General features: G+C 37.6%; 1 protein-coding gene across 2 annotated transcripts; it reads right to left on the bottom strand.

Annotated features, from left to right (window-relative positions):
• Positions 1-361: 361 nt before the first annotated feature.
• LOC146474575 (uncharacterized) lies at positions 362-19,888 on the bottom strand. Of its 2 annotated transcripts, none has more exons than XM_085116910.1 (9): positions 19,737-19,887; positions 17,998-18,143; positions 17,159-17,404; positions 14,615-14,779; positions 14,041-14,154; positions 13,641-13,766; positions 8,989-9,085; positions 5,277-5,516; positions 362-1,338 (listed from the first exon to the last, which is right to left on the bottom strand). In XM_085116910.1, exons 1-9 carry the CDS (start codon positions 19,804-19,806, stop codon positions 995-997), a joined length of 1,548 nt encoding a protein of 515 aa, XP_084973036.1. In that variant the 5' UTR covers positions 19,807-19,887; the 3' UTR covers positions 362-994. The 2 variants fall into 2 exon arrangements, with proteins under 2 accessions (XP_084973036.1, XP_084973037.1); XM_085116911.1 differs by lacking the exon at positions 362-1,338 and adding an exon at positions 4,460-4,580 and having other exon boundaries at positions 19,737-19,888.
• Between the last annotated feature and the right edge of the window lie 2,480 nt (positions 19,889-22,368).

The following is a 22,368-nucleotide window of genomic DNA, read 5'->3' as shown; positions in this document are numbered from 1 at the left end:
TGGCCATCTGAAGCTGATGATAATCAATATCATTTTTTTAATCTTTTTCTTCTGAACGCATATGAACACCAAGTTGTTGTCGCTAAATGTAATTTACTACCTCCCTATCTCGCGTTGCTTTTGAATTGTTTCAGCTCCATCTCCTAAGTTGAAAACAGTGAAAAGCATTTGGCATTTATTGACTTTTGTTTTTAATTTTATTTCATTATTAATGGGTTAACTACTGATAAAACTACCATATGGAATAGGTTTACCTGACTATATTTTTAAAGGTCTTAGTTTGCCTATACTGTAAACGTCTTTAATATCATGCAAATTACGTTTCTTCCCACTGCTAGCACTGCGTAATTCTGTGAGTTGTTCACAAATTTTAATATTTAACAATTAGATTATGAGCTCGAGATTTCTATCGCGTGATAGTTGATGAGGGCGAAGCCCGAATCAACTATCACGCATAGAAATCGAGAGCGAATAATCTAATTGTTTTAGTATAAATCTACTAGTCGTTCAAAACTAAACAAGTAAATTATCTATTTCCTCATCGCAGACACTTCGAAAACGCGAAGAAGCGAGCGCCATTTTGTTGAAAATCGCTACTCACTATCTATCACAGAATAGATAGCGAGTAGCGTAGCCAATCAGAGAACGGCATTCGTGATAGAACGCTAGTAGATTTATACTAATATGTGGTAGATTCAGCTTTATAGATTTTTTTGTTCATAGGTTGATAATGTTGTCAATATTATAGATATACTATTAATAGATTATTAGTACTACATTATTATACCAACTAATTCCATAGGTTTTTGCTTTGTATCTTAGCTTATGGCACTTTTAATAAGAGAAATCTATACTACCTTCTAATGTAACAGTAATTATGGTTAGAAGTATTTGACATATACGCTCATTAATCAGAGTAAAATGTTACCGGTTTGCAATCCTTCAATTAATTGTTATAAGCTGAGACACCAGCTCGGTATCAGTCTTCGTTTCCTTAAGTTGTTTCATAAAATGTTTCTATTTCATCCGGTTGAAATTTATAAGTCCCTGCAAGGAATGTTCGGGCGAAGATGCTCTGATACGTGTACCCACTCGGGGGGGCGTAGGTCCAGCCAAGGTCTGTGGCTGAAGTCGTAGTTGATGATGAGAAGTAATATATGTAGATGTCTTGACCATTCCCGAATACAGGTCCAAGAGATGAGCAGCCGTATAGCGCTTGACGGTAAGAACCGGAACCCTGCGCTCCTGGTTGAGATAACTTAACAGGCGCCCATCCTGGCTTGTTTACAAGCGAAAATATAAATGCGTTGGAATCGTATATGAAGTCACAATTGGAATCTAATGGGAAGATAAATAGTATCAAACATGCGACTTCTTAACAATACTTACAGGGAATAACAATTATAACAGAAGTTTTGTTTAAGAGGCGGGTACTCATTGAAGCAGCGCCAAATTAATTAACAACCAGCGAATCTGCAAGAACTGGAGGGGGGAGGGGAGAGGTGTAATCCATATTGCGAAACTGTGAAACCAGAGGTGTGTGTGCGTCAGTGGCGGGGAAGGGGGAGGGTTGGGGGGTTAATCCATATAGCGTGACTGTGAAACCGAATTGGGTACTCTTGGCGTTTAAACCTGTCTAATATTTGCAGTAAATATGAGGGAGTCTGTTTCATTTTGAGCATTAGATCTAGAAAGGTTATTTTCGTAAGAGCGCAGATTGAGTCTAGACGACTGTAAACGAAGTTTTAAGTTCGTCTTCTAATTAAAATATTCAAATTGTGGCTACATTACACACTACATGAGATGTTTTTGGTATAAAGTTTTGCACAGGTTGAAACGTCTAGATCAATGAAGACCTAAGTTTCTATGTGATGAAAGCGTAACTGAAATGTGTATATATAATTTTTTTCATTTTTGAATACATAAAAAGCCCTGGCAAAGAGTTTTTGTGTTACCCCAACGCTGACGTCCTCATTTTTGGTTTATTTCTTTGTTCTCGGTCCCCTGGGAGGCCTAAAAGGTGTCCCGGGGGACGTTTTAGGACACACTGATTCGATTGGCAACTTTTTATATGAATATTTGTTGTCCATTACTTTCGAGATGAGTTACAGGGGCTCCGATCCTTCAAAGTTGGCTTAAACTACATACAGTTGCTGTAAAGTTAAACATGTTTGAGCGTCAGGAACCATGAAATGGTCAAAGGCAAAGTGTGAACAGTCCTCCGGTACAAATTCATCCTTCCTGTAAGATCTTATAGTAATGTTTCTGATCTTTTGTTTTATCTTCAGTTAGTTATTCATACATTTTCCATTCCCTGTTCTAAGCCCATTTTTGTATCGTTAATTTTAGTTGTTTAAAAGCCGGATTTACGGCCGGTTAGGTCATTGTTATCGCGGAACAGCAGTCACTGCACGGTTGTAATTTCTATGATATCGGTTACTCGTTTGTTCTTTATTTAAACTCTTTCTAGTTTTAATTTTAAGTTCTCATATTTGTTCTTATTTAACTTTCATTTTTTCCTATTCTTCGTTTGTTATTTTTTGGGACTCGCCTGCTAGCTAATAAATGTCTTAAGCCAAAAGAGTTTCTCTTTCAGGTGTTAAGAAAAACGGTTTTTCTCCCATTTGTCTACTGACCCTGATATTTTTTGAGGTTTGAAACGGTAAAAGGTAAAACTTTCAGTTCATGAAATATTTTGAGCAGACATTGAACCAAAGCTAGAGAAAGCACGCCACACTGATTTAGACTTCAGAGGTTTGACTTTTCAATTGGTATTTACCGTGTTTAGACAAGAGATGCAATAGCAACGAAACCCAGACATGCCCAAAAATTAGACTGACCTTATTTTACTTATAAAAAGTAGTTTTCAGTCAAGTCACTTCACAGTAATTTTCAAACAGTTCCTTTCTCTTAAAGTACAGTCAACTATCCTACACAGAGACCAGTTTCATTTCCAGGGCATTATGCGTTTAACGAGCCATCCGAACATTATATTAGAGGCCTGGGGCTGAGCGCAATCAGCTCCAGCGAAGTCACAAGGAATAAAACGCCAAGAAATACTGGGGACGAGAGTGCGCAGGCGCTAATGTTTCATTCCTTCGCAGAATGGAAGTTGGAGACCTCTGCTCACAGGCTTACAGTTATGTGAGGATTTTAAATTTAAAATAATTAAAAGTAAATGGCAGTAAAAATCAAAGAAATCGTGGCCACGGTCAAAAAATCGATTTCGTTCATACTTTGTCAGTTTGAAGGCCTTGGTAAGTAAGTGAAGGATATAAGTTTAGTTTTTTGAAATATTTCATACAACGACAGAAAATCACGAGAGAAGGCCACCGGAAGCTCTGGGCTCGAGAACTCGCGAAATTTTACACTTTTCAGCTTCCCGCTGCACAGACATTTACATAGTTGTGAATCTTTCTTCAGTATAATTTAATACATACAGTCAGAGCTCCGAGCTCAGTTCTCTCACAAACGAGCAGAGATGAAAACAATTACGATGTTTTGGCTGGGGATGAATCAATGTATCAAATTATACTAAAGAAAGATTCACAGTTATGCAAATGTCTGTGCAGCGAGAAGCTGAAAAGTGTAAAATTTCGAGTTCGCGAGTTGTGAAATCCGCGCGTCCTGTAGGGTGACCGTTTTTCATGGTTTCCTGCCGTTATATAGAATATTTCAAAAAAACTAACCTTATATCCTTTACTTACTTACCTAGGTCTTCAAACTGACAAACTATGAGCGCAATCGATTTTTTGACCGTGGCCACATTTTTTTTAATTTTCTTCGATTTTTCTTGACATTCACTCTCAAGGGCTTTTAACTTCAGCAAGATCTCAGTTTACTTCTCCGTCCTGTTGAGGTGGCCGAACACAGTTTTCCAGTATACAGGTGTTACTTCTTGCTGAGCAAGATGCCGTTGCCATGGTAACGTAGCAAGCTATTAACCGTCCACAAATAATGGTTTTCCTTAATTTTTAGAAAATACTCTGGTTAGATTTTTCCATTTTTGTATCCAGGAAAACTCACAAAAAACTGACATAGTGATGCTTCTTTCATTATCTAATTTTAACAGAAAGATCTCCTGTAAATGTTGGTTTTGCACTTTAACGTTTTTTGAAGATACCCTCTGTTAGATTTTGGGTTTTATTTGTAGGCGAGTCACGCTTTTAGAGAACTACTAGCACTGTTTTGTCAAATTTAACGAAACTCTAACGTGCGGTTCCTTAGAAAACAGTTTATTTCCATTAAAATAACTAGTCACATTTTTTCGGTCAAATGCGCATGCGAGGCTTTTAATTAGGTTTTCTCAACAAGATGAAAAGCGTGCAAAAAGGCTGAGCTCTTCGTGAACTCACTTCCTTTGTTCGGTGCGAGAAAACGAGAAACTGAGTTATTTTAAGGGCAAAACTCACCTTTGTGATCCAAAACCAATCAATACACCTTACATAAACAGTGTTTTGTATTAATCTCCCCAAATTAAGTTCTAAGAAGAATCCCGAATGCAGATTCTTTAGTTAAGAAATTGAAGATCCTGGAGCTTGCGACTGGCCAAGGGCTTTCGCCTTCCGTGGAGCAAAAATCTACAATAATTTATCGAAGCATATCAGAGACACGGGAAAAATGAGCGTTTTTTAAAACGCGACTTTTTAAGAATTTTTTTAATTCATAGGTTTTTTATTATCATATTTTCTTTCTTTCTATATTTGTATCCAAATGTAAATAGTTTTCATTATTATTATTATTATTATTATTACTGATTATTATTATTATTATTTTTATTATTTTTATTATTTTTATTTTCATGAATGGCGGAAGAGCCCCCAAAGGGGAGCTATACAATAAAGTATGTATGTATGTACTATATGATGTTATGTATCCAAAAATAACCTGTTAAACCGGTGATACCGACCATGACTGCCATAAGTTAAAAATAGAGAATGACATCATTGATAAACCTGTCAAACCAGTTCATAACCTGTGGTTAAGACTAAACTAAAATATGACGTCATCCTATAATGAGTGATCAAGACAATAGGCAATGACGTCATCATCGTTAATTTATTCCCCCGCAAGAAAAAGGCCTAACTGGTTCCCCCCCGCCTCACTACTTACGACTAGACTGATTTGCATAAGCTAGTGAAAGTAAGTGACTATTATAGTAAAGCTTACTGTTGATTTTCACTTTTATATTCATCGACGGGTTTGAAGGGTGAGTGAGTGAGAGAGTGAGTGAACGAACGAACGAACGAACGAATGAATGAATGAAAGTCACTTACTCCATGAGGCACTGGTATATCCTCCAAATATATACTGGCCGACCTTTATTATCGTCACAGTAGGACCCTTGTTATCGCACCCGGAGTGAAAGGTAGATCCAGCCCAACCATCAACGGACGCACGCCAACACTGCTTCCAGTAAGAAAAGTTACTCTGGACGACAGGTTCGAGCCAGTTGCTTAAATTACCCAGGTAATTGTCGTTGTTTTGTAGGATGGATGAGTGTCTTAAGCCTTCAACTGATTGAAAAATCAGAAAAAAAATGAGTGGGTTAGGGTGACATCATGAGGTTCCTACAGTAACTTCACCACTTGACACCCTTTTAATATCGAAAAACGGCCACCAAACTCGTGAGCTTCCCTAAAATAATTTGGTATGACATATTTTGTCCACGCGACTCAAATGAGTATGTGATATCGGCAGGTTTTTACAAAAAGGTATGATTTCAATAACATGCCACTCTAATAACTTCGGACCCAATTTTTAACTATTTTATGAAAACGTTTCGAAAATCAAGAAATCCAAGGTCGCGGCTGTTCAGAAATTATAAGGAAACTTACGTGATATGTGACAATAATTGTTTTGGCTATTTTTTGGTTTCGGACGCATAATGTATTCTCCAATTCTAAGTTAGCTTCTACGAAGACGCTTTTGTGCTCGTCATTTAATCCTGTTTGCCTTAATTTTTCAGTGTTAAAATCTACTTGCTGGTTTCACTTTAGTTTGGGAAAAAATGAAATACTCGGAACAGTGTTTCTGCCTAGTATGGAAGTTACTCCTTATATATTTCATGGACGTAAAACAAGCATAAGGACATTCTCTCACTTCTTGGGATAACATTTGTGTTTAAAAATATCGATTTTACATGGAGAAAAAAAGCTCTACTGTTTAATTAAATACAAGACGCTATACAAAATTTTCAATTATCTGAAAACAGATCTGTATGAGTTTTCAAAAACCATACCCCAGAAATCTTGGCTTATTTTATCTTTTTCTGAAGAGATTAGTTTTTTTTACATATCCCATCCGATTTCAGGTCAATTAGTAAAAAGAATACAGGTTGGTAGATGTTGATAAAATCAAAATGGTTTTCTTCTGCCTCCTTCTCTGCATATAAGCCTCATTCTCTGTCAAACGTGATACAACCGCAGAAGGATCTCGCTTTGAGTTTTTCTTTCAGCTTAACAGTTAACTTTACTCTTGTTAAGAATCAGGGTTGATATTTAGAACTTTTTTCAGGAAGTAGCAGTCTTTGACCGTAGAAAGTAGGCCGTACGGTTGATTTTTAGTCGGTCAGGGTGAGATTATTGGGCAACTTTGCGGCCCTATAGCATTTCCCGTTCAAATGTTTTGATCAACATCTTGGACTTGGAGTAAAATGACGAGCAAGAGCAAGGCTTGAGAAGGCTTTTCTCTTCAAAAATGAGACGTTGAAACGTTAGTAGATTATTTTCCTCTCTCATAACTTTAGCGATGTTAGCTAGTGAACGATTACTAGAGAACTGTAATTTTGTGTCAGATTTCTGCTCAAGAGTTTCAACATTAGCCAGATGTTCAATAGCTGTCATTGGCGTGTAGCAGGAATCTATTAGGAAGATGAACTATTGATTTTAAACGCTGTCTTCCTGTGATTATGGCTGAAATGGCGTCCGATTTGAAATAAACTTTGTTTTCAACGAAGGCCTGTGTCTCAATAAATGAACTTCTCCGAGAAACAGTTGCTCCGGAAGAACCGCACATCATCCTTCTTGTCATGTAGTGAGGCAGGTAAGCAACGCAGAAGTACAAACGCTGCAACTCATGCTAATAAATTGTATACTAACAATTGATTTCTGGATGCTGTTTCAAGACTGGTGTACCAAAAAACAAATGAAACAATAGCATTATCCACAAGCCATATACTCTACGGCTGGCATGATAGCGCAAAGCATTGCCAAGTCCTAAATTATTGTTTACTAATAGCCAAATATTGCATTTTTTGCAAAAGCCTTCGCGGAGATGTTTTGGATTTTCAAACCTTTCTTTTGTCCCTTTCCGGAAAACTTGAAATCCTTAAAGAAATTGCAGTTGCTAAAAAAGCACTCCCGAATTTTCATCGCACGTGGAATCTTTTACTTTAATTTTATATGCTGCTGATGTTTATGATTATCTGTAATAAAATTAGCAAAGTTATTAATCAACCCTAATTTAAGTAGTGTTTGTATTGTAATGTACATGTATAAATTGTATAAGTAGTGTAGGTTAGAGTTTGCGCAAGTATCGTGTAGTTTACGTATTACTACTGTGTGTTGTGTAAAATTTGTACCCTGTAAATAAAATTGCTTTAAATAAAGAAAAAATGTTTTTGTTTGCCTTTTGGCCTTTACCACGCTAAAACAACAATAGAATTTGGAATGTGTTGGAGCAACTGACCAATGGAAATGCTTTTGTTAAGATATTCAACTGTGGTGTGAACGTTAAAACAAAGGATTGTGCAGGGTGTCGGCCCTTCCAGCATAAATTGCAGCACCATATATTGTTTTCATGGCAAGGTTTCCTAACAAGTCCCTCAATGAACTATGTGTACACGCACTCCGATTCCTTTCGATACGCAAAGCAACCAAAAGGTGGACGTGTACGTTCTTTTGGTAGTTTTACGTGGCTGCCAACCGACAAAAAAAAAAAACAAAAAAAAACGCCCAGTTTATCTTTTTTATGTTTTCAGACAAGGGTATTGTAATATTTCTTTCATGTGAACGTCAAGCGCTGCGATGATTGTCACTGGGCATTAGCAAAATTTTAGAGTTTAAATTTGTTCTGGTGAATAGATCTTATCGCTCACACTGGACCCCGAATGAAATTTACTTCGAAGCTTAAGTTACAGTTTCCTATTTTACCCTTAGCCTTTCACCCACGGAATTGTCTTGAATCTTTAAATTTAATTGAATGTTTTCTTTTTTGTATTGCGACCAGAGAAATGAAATGTTGTGTTCGGCTGTATGTAAATTCAGTGTTTACGTCCTGATCTTATCGATAACGTTTGACAGTTTTTCATATTTCACAGTGCAAAAAATCCCCCTTCGGGATTTATCCTACTGTGGAATTTCGTATTCTTTCAGTCACGTCGTTTCCTCGGATTTTTACTGTAAGCTCTTTAAAGATTTTCATGTTTGCCTTCGATGTTTGCTAAAACGAGCAGTTCCGCCTATCGAAGTGTAGCCTCTCTCGTAGATGCTCTTTTGGCTCGTCACGCAATCTTTCCTCCCCAACAAGAAAAGCCAAAAAAGTCTGCGGGAGAGGTTAATCGAAATCGAACTTTTGCAAAATATGTGTCCTTAAAGGAAAGTTGCCCCTTAGTTTCGGTCAATGGACGGAGATAGCAGACAGTACACATACTAGCTGTTTTCTTTTAAGAATACGTTATACGTTGAGTTGATTTTACGTACTATTTTTTTGTCCCGTAATGGAGGCTGATGGTAAATACATGCGCTATACGCAGACTCATGAATAATTTAGGACTTTGATTAAACTCCGATAAAATTGATATAAAGTTTACATCTTATCGAGCGAGCGAGCGAGTGAAATTCAGCCCACATCACGATAACTCGTTCATTGCGCATGCGCGCATTCACGAGCTAAAAACTGAGACTTTAAATTTCTCTGAAAACCCTGGAAAGTTGAGTAAAGTTTTTTAAGACTGATTCAGATTAGAGGAAAAAAGGGAAAACCAACCTGCAATAACAGTATATGTTACTGTTAAAGGGTCGTGACCGCCTCCTGATCCCAGTAAGTCTTTAACACAAATCTTCATACTCTTAAGGCCAACATTCTGCATAACAAAACAAAACATTTATGATGAGGTTTGAAGTGATTAAAACGGGTTTCCTAATTAAATAATGGTGATATTTTCCCAGCAATCCTTTTCATGTTTCATAAGATCGCTTCTGAAAACGGGCGAGAGAGATAGAAACTGCGGAAATTTGAATGAGGGCGATCATAAATAGTTATAGATGGGGAAATAAAACTACGCTATTTGTACACCCATTTTGAGGATGTTGATTCAAGAAACAGAAATTTTCCTTTTTCTGGCTCATGATACGTGTTCAACAGGATTAGTGACAGCTGTTATTTTCTTACTCATTTTTTTTCAGGGCGTGGTTTGCAAACTTGTGTGCTTACCTCACAGACTACGCGAAAAAAAAGCAACATCATTCGTTCATCTGAATCTTTTTACTGAAATGTTGCAAATCGTGAAAAACGTGCTAATTTCAGGGTGGAAATTGTCGTCTTGCCAATTTACGGGCCTTTTTAGTTCTTGAAATTTTGGCGGAACGTATTTTTAACGGGATGTTGTCAAACTGTGAAACGTCTAAGTTCTCAATAGAAATGGTCTTCTTGCTTGTATCAGGGCCTTTTCATGACATTTTGGGTAAACTTGAGTTTCCCTTAAGGCCGAGAATTAATACTGAGAAGATCATTTCCTGACTACGTAGACGTCTTTCCACGATTATAGCAAAAATTTGTTTAAATTGCCTATCACCCTTACCCATTTCCTTTCATTCTCAAAATAAAGTAGACGAAAAAAGTGAGCCAAAACAAGCAAACTAATGAAATCTGAAATTATTCTCGATTTTTAAAACGCGATCGAAATCACAATTTCCGAAGTTAAAACCGCGCTATTAGAGGACTGGCACTAGTGAGTTGGACGTCGACCCGGTATCTCGATAACAAGCACAAACCAAAACAGCATTGAGTCGGAGTGAATTGTACGCGAGCTGATTGGGTTCCTGGCCGAATCTTTAGCCGAAATGCCGAACACTGACTCCGAATCCGAGGAAAGCTAGAACTCAGATGATTCAGAATTTAACTACAACCCCGGCTACGTGATTGACGCGATCAAGTACGTAAAATAGGAATGGAAGGCCTACTACTCCTATTCCCATGTTTAGCGCTTCTATCTCAGTCTTTTGATCAATTTAGCTTTTTGTGTGTTTACAGCGGGTTGGCATGACGATTTAAAGGATTTGTATAATAAACATTGAACAAAGCCATGTGCTTAACTGTTAGTAGCATGTTTTGTATTTTGATCTAAAAGAACATTTCTGGGTTTTGGGTTCTAAGTTTAGCGCCTGTTTATTTCACTTATTGTTGTTTCTGTTTAGCGACTGCCGCCCTTATGCCGTTTTATTTTACTAGTATTTAGGTTCGGTTTGGCTCGTTTCAGTTCGTGGTCCGGTGACTGTACAGCTTCTGGTTTAGTTAGGATTTGAACGATAATCTTTTACCTCCGAAAGCGACCGCTATTGTTGTTATCTTTATTAGTATTTGAACTGTGTCATCACATCTTTATTTTACAGTTTTTGTATTGCCGGGCCAGGCCGTTTGTTTTTGTGGCAATATGTTGATTCTCTGATCATTGCTATTTGTCTTTTGATCCTTTCTTTAGCATTATAGATTTCTTCGAGAGCAATGCAATGCGTAAAATTGAGGGCTTAAGTCTGTTTAGTTACGGCTTCGTTTTTCCATAGCCTCGCTTCGCTCCGCTCTGAGGTTTGCGTTGTGGTAGCTTGCTATTTGCTAAATATTTGAAATCTTTGGTTTTTAAAGAATATTTTACTGGGAATGAGGGAAGTGTACTTCGCGACAACATGCGGACCGCTGAGGAAACAGCCCTTGGGATTGCATTTTTATGGCGTAAACATAAGCTTGTTCAGTTGATATTTTCATTATTTTTAAATTGTTTATTAGCTGAAATTGGTATAGTAGTAAGATAGGTAAAACCGCACAATGTTTGGAAAGCCGTTACGTGTATTATTGTTCAAAATATTTCGATTTCCAGATAAGAAAAGTTGACCTTTTGAAGCAATATTTTGAACATGTCAATCGATCGACATGTTCGAATGACTCTTAAACTCGTTCTTTACAGACAAATTCAAGACTGGAGCTTTTTAAAAAGAATGATCCTTTCTTCTTGGAAAGCCTACTCACATATTTATACACGTGGAACTTAGAAAGAAAAAGAACAAGCTTTATAAGGTAACTGTGGCCCTTCATCCGCTCGCCAACAGAAAAAGTCTCAGAATTAAAAGACTCCATTCGCCTCTTCGCATTCTTCAGAGTCTAGATCAATTATAAATTAAAATAAGTTTACTATACTTACCCCTATTGTTTTTTTTATAGGTTTGTTTTGGCTGCACCTATAAGCTTAAATAAAAAAAATGGAAACATTTCTTACTGCTTTTTCGCGGTGATGCTTGGCACTAGTTGAAATCAGTACACCTGGACACCGCTTTAGCATGGACAGTTTAATTGGCGTCACCTTTTATACCGATATCATCTCGTTTCAGTCTTGGGATGATTGGCTTGTTACTCACTTCATCAATAAATCAGAATGGACGCATGAAGTCGTCGTTCGTGATGTACTTGGAGGATATTGACGAGTTTCCTGGTCAACTCTTATTTAGCCCGCTTTTGTTTCATGAAAATCGGTCTACTTTTGCATTTCCTTCATCATTATCGAACCGTACAGCGTGCAGAACTATACCCTCCTACATAACTGAGAAGGCAACACATTCACCAACCACATACCTTCCTGGTAAATTCCAAGTTCGGAACAGAGAATGTAGTGACAAATGAGCGATTGTTCTGTGGCCGAGATACCGGGTCGACATCACAAGCTTGTTAGTTTCCAGTATCTCAACTGCTCTTTTCTTATGGCGGAAAACGGCCTATTTTGGGGGATTTTGTCGTCTGATAAAAAACAAAACAAAACATGGAATGCGATTCATTTCTTTGCAAGGCGTCTTGGACATGCATAAATTTTCGATATTTATTAAAATCGTGTAAGGGTGATAGGCACTTTAACTGAATTTGAAACGATTAAGTATAAGTAAAAAAATTGTTAAAAAAAAAACGGCCTGCGTGACGTGGATCTCTCCCTTGTGAGGCACGATTTAAAAGGGGACTGTACAAAACCCTTCCCGCAAACCCACTAAGTAATACAAGACTAAGTAATACAACAAATTTAATTAATTTAGTATACATAAACGCTTAGTAAACACAATAAACGGTAACGTAAAAAAAACTTTCTTAACCTAATTAATTATCTTAAACTAAATTACTTATTTCAGTTCAGTTCAGTCCTTCCTTGTTCTTGAGGTCTTCTCCAGGCACAAACAAATTGCTACTTCAACCACTCGCATAAACAGACCGCACCAACAACCGTTCACACAAACCTCTGCTTCTTCTCTTCTGGCGCCTTTTCTCTTCTTTGTTCCCGTCTTGTTTGACTCCTCCGCACTCAGTTTTAAATTCTATGCACACGCCTTGAAATCTTGTTCACTCGCCGCCGCCGACAAAAGGGGTTTATGTCAGGGAAAACACGGCCGGCTCCTGCCAATGGCTCTTGACAGTGACTTGAACAATTTCGCCTTCGACCTTGCAATACAAACTTTTTTGCTTCTCCTTACTTCTTCTTACTTCTCTTTCCTTTTTCTCCTTCCAAGAATAACAACCAACTGCACAACAACAACCTTGACCTCTATTTAAATACTGTACACAATTACGACATTACAAAGAAGATTCCAGAAAACGCTAGCTACAAGGTATACAATAAATGCTGATTACACAATAAGATACAAAATATACGGTAACGGGAATAATAATAGTTAGTTAGATTACATTGAAATTTACAATACTACACACCATTTTCTAAGACAATAACTACTAATATACTAGTGACATTTTTTGACTGATAAAAATACGACGAATTAAGACTACAAATAATTAACAATAAACCTAACGAATTTAGATAATGAAAAAGAAACGACTAAATTTCTACATGCAAACACGAAACATGAAAATGCAAACATGAAATGAAAACAACAAAAACATGAATAATATGAATTTTGTGACACCTCCCCCCTGAAGAAGTCTATTTTTGGGGTGGGCACACAAAAATAGAAATGGACAAAAAAAAAATGATGGGGATGGGGTGGGGTTGTGCGAGCTCTAGCAAGTTCAAGCCCTACTGAGTGCATCCACATTAGAATTCTTCTTGCCACTTTTATGCTCAACGTCCATATCGTATTCCTGCAGTGTGACACTCCAGCGAAGCAGCTTCCTGTTTTTGTCGCGTACTTGGTTGAGCCATACTAGAGGATTGTGGTCTGTCTGGAGCCTAAACTTTCTACCAAAAAGGTAATATCTAAAGAGTTCCACGGCCCATACTATACCTAAGCACTCCTTCTCTGTAGTCGATAGTTTTTCCTCTCTAGGCTGAAGTTTTCTACTAGCGTATGCTATGAGATGTTCTAGCCCTTCTTTATCTTGCTGACTTAAAATTGCGCAAAGACCTCTATTCGAAGCTAAAAGTGATTTCATACCTCCACCCAGGCCGTGATGATGTTGTTTTCTGGAGGAACGAAGCTTTTACTTTGGCGGTAATATTGGTGATGAACGGAAACAAGGACCACTGGTGACGCGTAGAACGTGGTATTGAAAGGTACGTGCTGTAAAAATTATACAACAAAAGCAAATAAATAAAGAGATAAGTGTTGATGGTGTATCTTATGGAAATATTAACTGATATTTACAAAGAGGCATTTTACCAATCAGTGACACATGTAAACTCAGTAAAACGGAGAATAGAGGAATCAATATGACAGTTTTTAACGAGGGTTTCACTGATTATAAAACAGAGAAACTGCCTGCGCATGTATAGAGGGTAAGAATCGACGGCTATTATATGAAAAGAGAGAAGTGGGACTGAGTCTATTGACTCACCTGACAGAATCCGTAGTTGTCTTCAGCTGCAGATTCGCCCTTGTTTGGGAAAATCGCTCTTCCAGTAATTGTAAAATTAAGATCAGATCCATTTCCGAGGAAAGCAAACCAATCCTAAAAAACAGGAAAGATATAGCCGGGACGTGCTTTAATCATCAGAGAAAATGGATCAATGACTGAAGTGCAACCCAATTTAGTTGCAGGTAGTGAATGCGCCGCATGTCACACAACTCTCATCACGTTAGACGCGTGACATTAAACGGGATTAGCAGACGCGAAACTCATCCCTTTTCACCAGGCACGAAACGCGGCAGCTGGTCTCGTTTAGTACTTTGTGTCTTGCGCTTTGTTGGAGATTAGAAGTTGAGCAAATTTAACTGGAGTAATTTCTTCCGAATAAATTCTTTCAAATTTCTGAGGGAGTCACTTCACTGGCTACAAAATTGAGCAAAGCACAAGAATATAAAGTTGCACTTATGCTTATCACTCCAGTAAACGATTTTAAAGGCTGATTGACGTACTTCATCGTTTGAACGTTAATCAGTTTATTTAGTTGTGAACACTTCTAACTCACCACAATGGTATCCTGGTGTTTTCCGTCAAAAGGCAAGAATTCTCTGACGCAGACTTCAAATCCTCGACTTTCGACATTTTCCAACCATAAATAGACAGCGTCGTTCGGTTTTGTATTACGAGAGTATTTTGCCGTGACAAACACGGAAGGTCTTCCACCAAAGCTCTGCAAAACAAGTGTTTAAAGTGTCTATTAGACAAACGAAGTGACTAACCTTAACTTCATTATTATTGGACAGGCAAACCTTTCTAGTTCCGCTGTAAGACTATTCTCCTTAATCACGCTTTTTTTGTAGGCCAGATAACAAAAAGCCATTAATATTAGCGGGAAAAGCTCTTTAAAGTTAATTAAGGGCCAATTTTGAGATTCTTGTCTTTGAAAATAGTGAAGACATAGCTCCCTCAAGTTTTAGAATTATGCAAACGTGTTAAAATTTTCGCGAATTTAAGAAACTACTTTTAAGGTGTCCTTTTCAGCAGCTGACTTTTTTACAAATGACTGTTTGTGACTTTATTATTGTTCCAAGTCATTTCCAGTTTTCTGTTAGGTATGGCAACTGTGATGGAAATGGGATTGATTATTGGTAATGATCACAATGTAGTGTAATCCAAATAAACATGGCGAGCCGCACGCCTTAGCAACCGATTTTGCCATCCAAATTTTTCCTCGTTCACTACAGGAGGCCTATTGTTTACGGGAGTGCTGTTGACAGTTTAAAACCACATTTCGGTGCAATACGAGCTCCAGTGCGTTGTAAAAAGTTTACAGCAATCAACATTCACTCACTGCGTGCAGACGAATATTTCCGGTCAAAACCTCTGGAAAATTCAAAAACCCGGAGAAGAATAAATTTATCGTCGATGTGCAGCGAGTATTAAACACGGCAAAGCAAAGGCGACACACCCGATTGCTCGTCCTTATCGGGCGACTCACCCGAGATAAGAACGGCCGAGTTCAAATCTCTCTGTGAAGAAATTTCTAATATTATTATCGGAGTTAGCTCACGAAGCAAAGGCGACGCACCCGATTGCTTATTGTTCTCAGGCGACACACCCGAGAGAACAACTGTGACCTAACTTACCTTTACACAATAAAACCGTAAATATTTAACCGTTATTTTTGGACACTTTTGTCGCACTCAGCGTGGTGAACATTGATTGCCAGTATCTATCATCTATTTTGGTCTTACCGTCTGAAATACTAACATGTACAGTAACACGGTACCGCAACAATATCATCATAAAAGGCATTTTAAAAATATATTTTGTATTGACTCTGATTGTAAGATTTCCCACACACGTGGGAAATGGAAGCTGGAAATCGACGCCGTTACACTTTTTTTCCCAAATCACGAATTCGCGAGTGCTGATCAAATATATAACGTAAACATAAAAATCGCACTTACCTTTGCGGACCACTGGAGGATGACGATTGACTTTATTTTTCATTCAATTATTAGAAAATGATGTAGAAAATTAGCTTGCCAAAAAATAAACTCTAAATTTGCATCGTAGAGACCATGGGCGAACAAATCATTCATGTTATGGTTCGTCGATTTAGGACCATTTAGCGCGCCAATTAGATTGGCGGGAAAACGAAAACTTTTAGCAAAACTTGTCATTTTTCCGTTTCCGACAGTCGATGTGTAGTCAGGCTTTTGGACAGATCACAGGAGTTTTCGTTTACAGTTAACTGTGCGTTTCCACAGAAGCCAAGCTTTCTAGTCACAAAAACTTCATTGCTTTGCGGCAAGCTCGATCCAGACATTACACGCGACTGAAAAAGATTCTTTACTATACTGTTGATAGATTGCTGCTTTCGAACAGGAATTCGATCATAGCAACCGTCACTCAACCTAATTAGTTTTAACACCTCTACGCGGCTCCTCATGGTATGTGCAAATTCTCTAGGAAAATTTGGGTGAAGCGTGCACTCCTTATGCCTATCTGGACTGTAAGGGGGAGCGGGGGGGGGGGGGGGGGATGAAATCCTGCCAAAAGTCGCGAAAAGCGTTTGCACAAATGCCTTGAAACCTGATTATTTTTTGTTTAGAAAATTCTTCTAGAAGCAATGTTATATAGTCAATAAGTGTTGATTGACTTGATGCCACCATATGAACTAAGTTTTCAAAAGCCGATTTCCTAGAAAATACAAAATCTCATCTTTAAATTTGAAAAATTGGTTTTCTACTAGCAAATATAACATTTTAGCTCATATTAGTGTTATTTTTGTGGTTTGGGTTACTTTTTGTTCAGATAATGTTTATGCTTTCTTGAAGTTTAAGGGTAATCCAAGATGGCCTCCATTCGCAATCATGACGTAATTACAAAGAAATTGATCACTTCTTGTTGACTTTAATAGTCGACGTGTCGTTGCTATAGTTTTATTAGTTGCCGATTTATGAAGGGGGTAGGGAGGGCTTGTGGCAGAATCCCTCCCTCACCCACCCTCCGCAGAAGAAGACAAAATAAAAACCTTGTCTAGAAAGGGTTAAGATGTGACCAGTTTTACGGGAACACTTAGCAAATCATTCAGTTGTCTTACATGAGAAAAGCTCACTTTATCACACTTCGTTTCTGTTGTCCATATTCCATTGAAAGTCACACTTCCATGTGATATTCCTGGTTTGTCTTGGAAGGCCACCCAGTTGATTTTTCCTTTGCCATTTGTGGATCCTGTTGCACGCTGACATAGCTGAAATCCTGAAGTATTTATCTCGGTTGCCCAATAGGCTGACGGTGAATGAACAATAGAGGAATCCTCATGACTCAGGGAAACAAAAACTCGAACCTAAAATGTTAAAGATTGAAAATCACATGAAAATTGAATGCGAACACAATTTTTTCATGAAAATAAAGATTATTTGTTTGTTTGATTAGGTATTACAAATTCAGATTAAAGGGACATTTGAGCTTGCCACTAGAAGATGGTAACTACACATCTAAATAGACATGCCACACAATGTTTTGCGTGCCTCCACTATTTACATGCGGATTTGGTGACCTCGTTCACATGCCAAAAAGCTGAAAGAAAAAACACTTCAGACAATCAGTAGATAAAATAGGTCTTATCCCTTTTGCATATTTCTAACCTTCTTATAGGGTTTAAAATTGAACTCTATTTTGTCAAGACTTGGTTAAACAGCTTATTATTGGGTTAGCTTTGCCTTTTAATCCTCAAGGCCATAACGAAAGTCTTTTGAGAAACCAAAAGACTGGGGGAATAAAACACATCAAATCGAAAGGGGAGGCAGTTATTCTTGTTAAATATCCCCTGGTGTTCGTAAAGTACTTGAACCTCTCCGACAATATGATGCATATCAAGTTCCTTTGGAATCACCTACAAGGTCATTGTCATTCAATCAGACTCGCACGTATACTTACCGTCCCCGATCCACTAAACGTCTGAGGGAAAATCACATTTGTGCAACGCGGCAATGTACAGTGATCAGGTACATCACAGCCGCTGTTGCAATTCCAGCCCTGTGGTGTCTCAGTTGAATTTATTCTCCCACTCTGCATGTTGACACCTTAAGGGTAGAAAAAAAAAAAATGTTTTCAAGGTAATGGAAGGCATTGAAGCACGTCGCTTATCAATATGTAGTGCTTAAATTTTGAAGAGGAAATTGAGGAGGGGGAGGGGGGGGTGGTGTTAAAGGAAAGCAAATGTTTAGACACGCCAATGCATTAGCAGTGATAGCGAAATGTTCTTCCAACAATTGGTAGTTTAACAAGAGATTAAGAGAGATTTGAGAAAGTCGCGCAAGGAACTAAAAAATGTGGCGTCATATGTGTTATCAAGTGAGAATCAACTTAGATTGAAAAAGTTGTAAAAAAAATTCAATAGCTTTATTATGAAATGATTTTCTAAGATATTGTATTTTTTGAGGCGAGAAGCCATGAAAAGAACGGGACAAACCACAATGCCCTTGGTAATATGTCACTCAAAAATGAAAGCTAACATTCTTCGTAAGGCCGAGAGGTCATGACAATTTGTAGCTAGACATAGCTACATGACGTCTCGGAACTTGGGATCTTTCTAAAGGTGGACGTGTACTTAATTTTCCATTGGTTTCATAAAAACAACTTAATCTTTAATCACTTCAAATTCCAGCAAAATTTAGTAGTTCTCTTATATGAATGACGCACTAAGACTTGCGTGGTTTGAGGCGAGAACTCATACAAAGACTAAAAGCAGAAGAGCATGCAGTAGGTAAAATAAAATTGGATCGAGGTCAAAAGCCCATGAAAGCTATCGTTCTCGAAAAAAAAATGGGCATAACAAGTCTGCAAGTTTGATGTTTTCGGAAGTCTTTACGAAATGCCGTTTGAACACCCAGAGGTCAGGAAAATTTAAAATTAGAATCAGTGAAAGCTACGGAAATTATGGCAGGAACGTTATTTAACTATGATTTCTAGTTTGGAAAAAAAAAACTTAACTACGTTGCGTGCCATATTTTATTTTTCGTTCTTCAAATTGGTACAGGTATTTAGGTTCCTGCTGAAGAGGGTGTATGCGCGATTTTTCTTTTACTTCACGAAAATGTGTTATTTGTTTTAATTTCACATTACAAACTTTAAATATTAAGCAACTAAAACAAAAGAAAACACAAGCTTATCTCTATAAAATAACTCTTAAAAGTTAAATTTGTACGTTGGGTGCGCGTTTTAAATTTTCTTTCAAATGTTAGGTGTCTTTACAAACGAACATGGGCAAGAATATGTTTCTAAACAATTTTATGTAAACTGCTGTAGTGTCGGAGACTTAATGACTTCGTGTACGCGCGTGACAGTTGTTTGAAATAAGTCTAGACATCAAGAGACAATGAACATTTTGGTGACAGACATTTGATTGACCTTTTTTGATTATCACCTAGCAACGACCAATCAGATTCTTAATGTACCAGTGTAAAACCAAGCGTTTTTTGTGTGTGTTCAGAGTAGCTCTTACACGCCTGTTGTAAAAGTGAATACTGATACGTGAACCAGAAGAGATTAAAAAAAGAGTGGTACAATCGACTCTACTGATTGTCGTAGTTATAAGTTCGGGAAGAAACCCTAGTGGACGGGGCTAAGTTCTCAACAGTAGCTCGAAAAACATGTTTAAGTTATGAAACTCTTACCTTTCACAGTACAGGCGACCTCCCCTAGGTAGAAGAGAAACATCAGCACTGATACTTTCCAAAGATCCATCTTGACGCAAATCTTGCGAAATGAAGAGGCAATCAAATGTTGGAATTGTCCCTGCAAACTGTTTTATAACCCTGGTTTGACAAGCACTTGATATTCCATTTCTCGAAGACCAAGGTTAATGGTGTACGTGGAGATGGCCTTAGGGCTTTAACTTTTTTTTTTTGTAAGAACCTTTGTTATAAGACCGTTGAGCCTGGAATTTCCAAAAAAGTGTTAAAGGCCCATTTTCACCCAAGAGGCATTGCGCGCCGAGCTGAATTTCGCACAGTCAAAAATTCAGAAAATTACCAGCGGGCACTAAATAACGAAAAAAAAAAGGCCATATTCATTGAGCTCATTTGCTGGAATATCACTATTTTTCGTGTCATAAAGCTTTTTATAATATCCTCTCGCTTTATTTATGTGAATATTTTTAAGAACAGTCTTCGCGTGGAAAGGAAAATCGGAAAATCGTCGGTCGCCTCTAAGTAACATCTCGCCGTTGATAATGTAGTTGTACAGTTGTTGTTCCCAAGGAATATATTCGTCTCAAAGACTCTTCGCATAGCTTTTATTCTGAAACAAAGAAGCGGGAGGATTTGTTGTCCCCATGCATGCATCTATTGTAGCGATTTTCCGGATTTCTACGGAAGTCTGACCTTAACACGTAAGTTTTATTAGCTCCATTCGATTTTATTCTCCCGATTCATGTAAACAGCGTTGCAAAGAGACGTAATAAACTATATGGTTTTCTATTTTTTCGTTGTTGGCGAGACGATTTACAAGGTGACCATAAAACTACCAAATTTACCTTTAAGGAATCAACAATTAAACTATACATTGCCGGTGCTGACTAAACGTCATTCCTTGCTCAAACAGCTTCAATATTTTACACATAGACGTTCCATTTGTCAGTAACAATTATTTAAATGTTTAACTTTTGTTTCTTTTCTGAAATTTTGACTGAGTTACATTTTTTTTAAATACCTCCTCCTAAACTTCAGAATGCATTAAACGTGACATACATATCGTTAAAGCCTATTTTCAGAAAAGTGGGACCTGACTTAGGGTCAAGTTAACACCAATCTACTAATGTATGGAATAAAATTTGTGGGCACTTAACGCTGCGTGCCGTACAGAGCTCCGCGATTTCCTTAACATTCACGGATTTCAATAGAATCTAAACATAAAGTCGTTTAGACCGATAGACAAATTTCTGAACCGAACTCTTTTAGAAATACAATAATAATCACAAGGTAAATATTTCTGGCCATTTAGCCATATTTTGGAGAAGATCTATCCTTTCATTGGTATTTTAAGTGAAACCTCTTAAGGTAAATTTAGTAGTTTTAAGGTCACCTTGTAAACCGTCTCGCCAACAACGAAAGAAATCGCATTGATCTCAGTAAATGTGATATTTGTTTATGGGATATAATGATTGTTGTTCATAGAAAAAAAAAATTAGCGAAATCGGTGAGAAGCCGAAATTTGCCTTATCCGTTCTAACGCGGACAGCCTCTTAATTTCTTTCGATGTCAACTTCGATAATAATCGAAAGGACCCTTTGAGATTACTGTTTATCTTATACAAAAATAGAATCAAAATCTTCGGACAGAAATTATTTAATGTTGAGGGCTGCCGGCTGTAACTGTTCGACTGTTTCGCCGCGTCGCTCAAAGGAACGAATGCAGAAAAACGAACCAAACCCTCAACTTTCGTTCGCCAAGAATTTTACACAAAGAAGTGCAAAGAACTCGAGCGCTTTGGAGAGTAAATTTTTCTTATAGGTGCAGATATTAAAATAAATCGGACCGACTGAAACGAAATCAACCAGTCCGATTTGCCTGGTCCGATTTATTTTGAATACGCCAGGACTTTCATCCCAGCGGGAATATTCTGATAAACCAATCGCAAGACTAAACAATAGAAGCGCTTGTAAACAATAACAAAGGGCTGCAAAGCCGAATGGGTGAAAGTGGGCCTTTAAGAACGTTCTTAGTACCTTGCCAAAGCTGAAATCGACTTTTCAAACAACATTTTTTTTCAATATTTTCCCAGCTAGGAAGTTGAGTAGTTTTGTCTTGAATGCTTATGGAATCTGAGATACTTTTTAGTGTAATTTCCGCTGCAAAACACGAAAAGTCGTAACATTGATGCAGATTCTATTCTAGAAAACAAAAGGTAAACTGAAATAGGTTTTTTTTTCTTCTCTATATACAACTAAAGACATTAAGTTACCGGCTCAGCCTGATCTTCAATTTTCGACTTTCGTGAAAAAACTGAGTACATACCATGAAAAATTGTGGCATTGTAAGGATGCATGGTTGAACCAGTTCCATTGTTGTTTTTAAAGGACAGTGTAAAAAATCAGTTTACTGATCATATTTTGCATGTATTTTAACTTTAAAGAAAAGAGTGACAATTTAATAGTCTTTTTTCTTCAAAGCGTAGGATAAAAGACATAAATCTCTTTTCGCGCCCATTAGTTTGTCTTATGCAAACCTTCTAAAATCTTCTAAAAACTGCTCTAAGCTTGATGTTGTTTTAGTCCGCTTGTTCTTAAGCGTCCCATAAGCTGTAACC

This window comes from Pavona decussata, unplaced genomic scaffold (assembly GCF_977016875.1).
Source record: "Pavona decussata unplaced genomic scaffold, jaPavDecu1.1 SCAFFOLD_88, whole genome shotgun sequence".
NCBI lineage: Eukaryota > Metazoa > Cnidaria > Anthozoa > Scleractinia > Agariciidae > Pavona > Pavona decussata.
This window is presented reverse-complemented; position numbering and strand designations above follow the sequence as displayed.

Coding starts and splice junctions, on each gene's coding strand:
- LOC146474575 (XM_085116910.1), bottom strand. CDS start 19,806: ATGGATCTTTGGAAAGTATCAGTGCTGATGTTTCTCTTCTACCTAGGG. Junction 13,767..14,040: donor ACAACTACGGATTCTGTCAG/GTGAGTCAATAG, acceptor TAATTTTTACAG/CACGTACCTTTCAATACCAC. Junction 5,517..8,988: donor AACATATACTGTTATTGCAG/GTTGGTTTTCCC, acceptor TTTTTCAATCAG/TTGAAGGCTTAAGACACTCA.